General features: G+C 42.5%; 1 protein-coding gene across 1 annotated transcript; it reads left to right on the top strand.

Moving 5' to 3' along the window:
- Positions 1-252: 252 nt before the first annotated feature.
- On the top strand, positions 253-7,510 carry LOC102201450 (cytosolic sulfotransferase 3-like; the record flags this gene model as incomplete). Its single annotated transcript, XM_013912758.1, has 7 exons — positions 253-333; positions 5,747-5,885; positions 6,209-6,337; positions 6,638-6,738; positions 6,820-6,946; positions 7,041-7,138; positions 7,415-7,510. Coding segments are annotated over exons 1-7 (714 nt in total), but the record flags the coding sequence as incomplete, so codon positions are not given.

Genomic DNA, 7,510 nt, shown 5'->3' with positions numbered 1-7,510 from the left:
CTTATCAGTGTAAGTGTATGTGTGTGCGTGTCCATAGTTCAGCTGAGACAGTGTCCTTCGCCCTATCAGGCTAAGTAAACAGCCAATCCAGGTGGCCTTGCATGGGATGGGAAGAATAGTCATCACACAGTCGTTATCAGGGAGTGATTGTTCGGCTCCAGCCTTGGGCCTGCAGCTGGCGCCGTGGTGGTGTCCGCATTACGATGTTGATTTTTCTTTCATGCGACCAGCCCAGGAGAATTTCAAGCTGCTCTTTAACACTCTGACGCTGGTCTCTCAATCTCCCGTTGGAGAGCCGCGAGCCTCCCCATGATGGTATCAAACTTCTATTCCGTGGTGTTGTCATTCTTTTGATTCTGAGACCTCACAACTGCAGTGATCCGTTCCGCGATGTGATCCAACTTTCGCTCAAGGGTCTCATTTTGAGCAGGCCTCTCTCTGATGTATCCCCCCATACGCCCAATGGTGTTGTTTTGAGCCTTCACAGCAGCTGTAAGCGTCTCCAAGTGTTAACCATGCTGCGTTCGTTGTGAGAGGTCGCGCCTCGTCCCATCGCTTCGATTCCAGCGGGCAGCCTTGGGGGGGTTTGAACAGCCGGTTCCGCTCTCTTATTTCTCCTATAAACCAGGGCCAAGCCAGCTCCGATCAGCAAGAACCCTGTTATCATGGTTCCGAATAGGTAGATATCTTCAGCGTCCTCGATGCATTCTCTGTGCTTTTTCGGCACTGCGCATGCGCGTTTTACCCATATTCTATGGCGATATATCATTTTCTTATTGTTGCCTAGCTTTGTACTGGTATTACCGTGAATGGTATAATATTGCCCAGCCCTAGCCGTGTGTATATAAGCCCTGTGTTTCCTTTGTTCTCTGTCGCGTTGTTAACATCTACTACCCTCATTCCCCACTGTCTGTTCTGTCTGCCTGTTTAGTTTAGTTACTTTCCCAGTTTTCTGTTTTGCCTGCTGTCCAGCAATAAAGCTGAGTTGTTTAAGTTCACTTTTGCCTCTGCAAGTCTTACTCTTGGGTCCACCATTCCAGCCTGCCTGCACAGTCATGACACAATTGCAAAGAGCAAAGGCCTCAAAGGGGGCAGCCTTGTCGTGTCTTGCAATGAAAAAAAAAAGTGCAGATTTATCTTGATTAGTAAGAATGGAAGAAGTGGGATGCCTATATATCATATCAACCGATGATATACACCTTTCCATAATTTCTCCTTGCATTACCACTTTAAATGTTTCCCATAAAATTGAATCAGAAACATCTTGTTTATCATTAGTTTCCAAGAATTCTGATATTTACTTGTCATAAGTTGGCAGAAGGATGCCTCACGCAGGAGTGACGAGTGAAAACGCCAGTTTTATAACACAGAATTCCAAAACTAAAGAGGTTGGAGAATGATCTGAGATCAAGATGTTGTGATAAGTTGAACATATAACTTTAGAAATCAATTTGGAATCAAGCAAAAAGTAATCTATTCTGGAGTACGATTTGTGCACTTGTGAAAAAAAAGAATAATCTCTAGGGTTACACAGGGTTTGATGTCTCCAAACATCAACTAGATTAATGAAACTCAACATATTATTCAGAACAGTTGAAGAATTAAACAACTGAGAGGTTTGAGTAGATCTGTCCAAGTGTTTGTCAAGTTGCCTCCTAAAATTACATGAGTATCAGAGAGATTAGGTAATAAATTAAATATAGCTCGTTTGTGCACATGCCCAAGTCCTCGCACATTCCATCTCACAAATCTATTGCCACCGCTTAGCGATGATAGATTAGGATTCCCTCCTGAAAAAAATAGCACTGTATACATAAATTGCCGTTGTATAACACTGATAAGTACAACATGCCAACAAGACAAAAAACATAACCGTCTTCCTCCCCATCCCACTTTCCCAGACAAAAAATAAACCCTCACAGAGGGTCCGCAAGACCACTATGAACTAAACCGTCCAAGGTAACGAGCTCTCCAGCCTCCCCCCACAAAAAAAGAAAAATAATTATACCCTCAATGCCTACACAGTTGACAGAAAAATGAAATAGTCACATACATCCCGATGCAAGGAGTTCCAAATGAAATATCAGCAATAATAAATTAGTTACAGTCTTCCTTTATAGTTCCCAAAAATCCTTAGTCTCACCATGGAGCCATGCATTACTCGTAAATGCGCTGGATAATAGAAACTACACCGAGCTCCAGCATCCATTAGGCGTTTACGCACGTCCTGGAAGACCTGATGCTTTTTCACCACCTCCGTCGGGAAGTCAGGGAAGATGTGAATTGCCTTGCCATTGTAGTTCAAGGGAGACTGTTGCTGAGCAAGCTGTAGTATCTTCTCTCTCACTTGGAAGCGGTGAATCCGCGCTATAGTTACCCGAGGATGGTCTCCTTCCCTGGGGGTGTGGCCACCCAAACGGTGTGCTCGGTCAATGTCCAATAGCTTCTCAAAATTGTGGGACCACTGCTACCTTCACCTTCCACATTTTCTCGACCTCTTCTCTGAGCTCTTGGTATTTCTCGAGCTTCCCATGTCCCTTCTTTCTGAGGTTGCTTTCATTGGGACCTGCTACGTCTGTCTTCTTCTGTTTGTCTACCACCACTATGTCCGGTTGGTTAGCCACCCGGCTTACTTACATTTAGTCAGTGATGGGAATAACGGCGTTACAAGTAACGGCGTTACTTTTTTCAGTAACGAGTAATCTAACTAATTACTATTCCTATCGTTACAACGCTGTTACAGTTACTAATAAGAAAATGCGGTCCATTACTATTTTTCAATAAACAGACGGTTGAAGCTGTGTTCAGCTTACCGCATCTTATATCAGTTGCACGGAAGTAATGTGGACGCTACAGCTTTAAGCAGCTGCGCGCGCTCCCGCGGACGGCAATCACGATCACTTTCTAGCACAACACCTGGAGCTAAAGGGGCAAAACAATCGCATGAGTGCTGCTGTTTGACTGAGGAAGAATAAGGTAGTCGTGGTAAGCCAATCACATGACCACTTAAAGACAAAGCAACAAGGTGACATATATCAGTTTATAAATTGTGTTGATAGGCCACGTAAAACCAGAGTCATGATAAACAATATATACGCAGCGTTTTTTCCTCAATAGTTTCGTCACGTTTACTGTCTAAGGACAGCGCTAGCAAGTACTCTCTGCTTATGAGCAAAAAACAAACAAACAAACAGGGGAAGTTTTAGGAGTGACGGCGAGAGAGAGAGAGAGAGAGACTCTCTTTTATTTCTTTTTCTGCTGTTTCTCTCTCTCTCTTTCTCTCTCTCGCCGTCAATTCTAAAACTTCCCATGTTTGTTTGTTTTTTGTTTTTTCTTGTAACCGAGGACAAGGGATCTTTGCCCCATTTACTCGAGTAAACGGGGCAAAGAAATAAATTGATAATTTATTTATTGCATTAATTAGACACTCAAATTCCCAGTTATTTCCAGACAGGACTTACAACACATCCTACTGATATCCCAGCTGCACATGAGACTTACCACACAAATGGTGCGAAAATTAACACAACACTGCAAACCGTCACACCCCGTTTAGCGACACTGCAATCGATTTACCTGTGGCACGCACTGCAAACAATTCGGGTCTCAGCACAGCTGGGAAGCAGCGCTATGCATGACCTGTAATCTGGGAAGTAGCACAAACAAATAAACAAAAACAAAAAAGGAGGTTAGTCCGCCCTTACGCAACTCGCATTATCGATTAAAATATTACCCAATAAAATATCAATTTTATGAAACCATTCAAAATCACAAAGCTAAAACAAACACTTAATATACCTACAATATTGATCAGTTTCCCTGCGCGCAGTTGATCTAGGGCTTGATCAATTCTTCTATTAAAACTCGTGGTCACACTAAAAAAGTCCAGCGACACACATTAAAAACGGGCACCTACAATAACAAATAATCCAAACAAAATGGCAAAAGGCTCTTACTTAGTATACCCACTCGCATCCAAGTGAATTAATCGTCTCTGTTTTTTTCCACAGAAAAGCGCTGACTTCACCCCACACACCCACTACCTTTTCACAGCTATTCAGCAAATCACCTGGCAGAGAGCAACAAACTGCCAGGTGACACTTGTTGCATGACGTTTAGCGTGTTTGGAGTGTGTAGTTAATGTGTTGTCTTGTGTAGTTAGTGTGTAGTGTTGTGGATAGTTTTTGTTGTGTGTCAGAACAATGAGGCGACTGCTGTCTGGACCCCAGAGGGTTAAATGTTTTTTTTAAAGTAACGCAATAGAATATTGTAACTCAGTTACTAACTTGGTTACTTTTTTGAAGAAGGAACTAGTAACTATAATTAATTACTTTTTCAAAGTAACTAGCCCAACACTGCACTTAGTAGACTTGTAGTCAAGACCGCCTAAACCAAGAACAAGACAATACCAAGACCAAGTCGAGGTGAGACCAAGACCGAGACAAAAAAGTCTTTAAACTGCAGCCAGATGCTGCTTCGTTTACGGGTGTCAGGCATATTTATGTGTTTTTGGGATGCACTTGCATAGTCCTCCGCACTGCTGTCTACTGTCTCACTCACTTACTGAGAGGACAGACGCACGCTCCACTTGACTGTCGCGTCTCTCACCCCCTCTGTTTTTTATATTATCCTATATCCTCCCATGTGATTGGCCACAATATATAGGGATTGGAGCATGGCTGAGCCACTGTGTGAGAGCTGAGCAGCGAAAGGAAATTAAGTGAGGAGCCGGCTCTCGCTCAATGGGAGTTGACGCTTCTAATCAGCTCTTAGAGCTGATGCTTTTATGTGTATGTGTATGTGTTAGTCCCCCGTAAGGAAATTACTCCTCTGCATTTAACCCATTCACCCAGTGAAGCAGTGGGCAGCCACCAATGCAGCGCCTGGGGAGCAGTGTGTCGGGCCGGTACCTTGCTCAGGGGTACCTCAGGGTAGCCGTTCAGTGGATTTGAACCCCTGACCTTCCGATCATGGGGCAAAAACTCTACCTACTGACTAGTAGGTAGGACTAGCTACTGCTAGCCCTACCCCCAGCTAGCCCTGCCCCCTGCTTTTGCGCATGACACATTATCGAACATTACGTTGTGTGTCATGGATACTGATATGAGAGCCCAGCGTGTGCTCCCGATGCAGGGAAAACCAATTCTGCAGGGGAGACCTACCTTGGCACTTGTGCAGGTGAAGCCAAAGGGAAGACATGCTTCACCATATTTTCTAGTCTTTGGCTTAGAATGAAGTTCGCTTGGAAACATATTCAGCGATGCTTCATCTCCTGCTTTGCGTTAGTGTGGGAGCCCGGTCAAAAACCTTTCATGCTATGTTAGCAGTGTCCAAGCAATCTTTTTTTTTCCCTTTTCATACCACGCCCCCCGCGCGCAATGGCTCTGCACCCCCCAGGGGGGCGGGCCCCACACCTTGGGAAGCTCTACTTTAAGGTATTAGACACCGATGGTAAACTGCCATCAGACTCTAAATAAAATGTTATCTATTGTTATCAATATTTTTTAAATTATTTCTTGGTGAGTGGACATATTGGTTACACTTTGACTAATCATTAATCAGTAACACAACCTTCAGAAGCAAAGTGCACTGAGGGTATAATTACTGAAGGTTACTCATTTGTGATGTCAAGGAGGAGCAGAGAATAAAACAGTAAAGCAGACAAAAAAATTACATCATATGGGAGAAAGATACGCTAAAGTGTGGAATAAAAACTCAGTTATTCTAATAAAAAAAAAATCAAGAGATGGAGGTGCGACCTCGACCAGAACTGTTTGACTTCCATGGAGTTGGCATGATCACAGACTTTACAGAAAACTGGGACAACATACAGAACTTCAAAGCAAGACCAGATGATATTCTTATTGCTACTTACCCTAAAGCAGGTAAGGTTAATTTAACCTTAGTAGACAGAATTGTGCCAGCCTGGGTGAACATAAGAAAGTGAAGACATGTGAAAGTAAACGGATTTAAACTCAAATCAAAGCCTTGGAAATTATTTTAGACTCTCTTTATCTCTGTGTGTTTTATTGGCTTTAAAAAACCTTTGAGCTAAATGTTGTGCTGAAAGGCACTATATAAATAAAGCTTAAGGGCATGTACAAGGGTTGTGTGGAGCTAGTTACTATAGTATTTTTTTTTAATAAATAATTTCATGGATTGCTATATTTCCCACTGAACAGCATGGTTTTATCTCTTTCAACCTCAGGAACCACATGGGTCTCCTACATCCTAGATCTTCTGTATTTTGCGCACATGGGTCAAGACCGTCAGACTTCCATCCCTCTTCATGACAGAGTACCCTTCCTGGAGATATGCGAACCCCCTATGCCCAAAGGTCTCAGATCAGTTCTGATTGCAGAAATTTTTTGTGTGTCACATGTTGAAACAGCAGCTGCTAAAATGCAACCTCACTCAATGTGTTTAGAATTCACTGTTGTCTAAATAGAGTGATATAAAAAAATTTTGCTTGATATTTAGATTTGGTTATTTTTCAAATCTATTTGGTTATTAGACACTCAAAATTGTTTGCAAACTCACTCAAAAGTGCCTTAAAATGTTGGCCTTTTAGCCATGTTGACCTCTGACATCTAGAGTCCAACTTATTAGTGGCAAATCAATCATTATTACCTTGCAGGTACAGACTTGGCAGACAAACTTCCCACCACTCCTCGTCTCATTAAAACTCATCTACCAGTCCAGTTTGTACCAAAGTCCTTCTGGGAGCAGCGCTGCAGGGTAAAATGCATATATACCTGTAACCATAGAGACATGGGATTTATGAAACAGATTAGAGCTTGTTGTTGTCTGGTTCTGCAGGTAGTCTACGTGGCCCGCAATGCAAAGGACAATGCAGTGTCCTACTTCCATTTTGAACGCATGGACAGTGGTATGCCAGAACCGGGGAAATGGAGCACCTTCCGGCAGAACTTCATGGAGGGGAAGAGTGAGTTCAGTTTAGTTTTACTGTAGAAAAAAGAGACCAGGTTTTCATTTTATTTCCCATGTAAACACTGTTGTGTTTTGTTGTGTGTTTGTAGTGGTTTTTGGATCGTGGTATGACCATGTGAACGGCTGGTGGGAGAAGAAGCAGACTTATTCAAATTTTCACTACATGTTCTATGAAGATTTGATTGAGGTATCATGAGCTGTGCTAAAGTATGCCATTTACAACAAAGCTCATTACATTAAAAAGTGTCTTGAGTTTGTTAATAAACACGTTGCCCTTGCTGAAAGATTAAATAGCTTTTAGGAAATACTTAGCCTTCGTCTGGTGTTCTAGTCTGTGGGACTCGCTTTCTATGTTTACCAAAAGAAACATTATGCAGTTGTTGTTTTAACTTCAAATTCTTTGCCTTTGTATCATTTTCTTTGAAGAACATATAAATGAAATATAAAATAACACTTCACACAGGACTGTGGACGAGAAATAGACCGACTGTGTTCCTTCCTTAGTTTGTCTCCATCGCCTGAAGAGAAGGAAAGAGTCAAAGCCAGCGTGACTTTTGAC

The sequence above is a fragment of the Pundamilia nyererei genome, unplaced genomic scaffold (assembly GCF_000239375.1).
Source record: "Pundamilia nyererei isolate P.nyererei 1_Seehausen unplaced genomic scaffold, PunNye1.0 scaffold00100, whole genome shotgun sequence".
In the NCBI taxonomy this organism is placed as follows: Eukaryota; Metazoa; Chordata; class Actinopteri; order Cichliformes; family Cichlidae; genus Pundamilia; species Pundamilia nyererei.
This window is presented reverse-complemented; position numbering and strand designations above follow the sequence as displayed.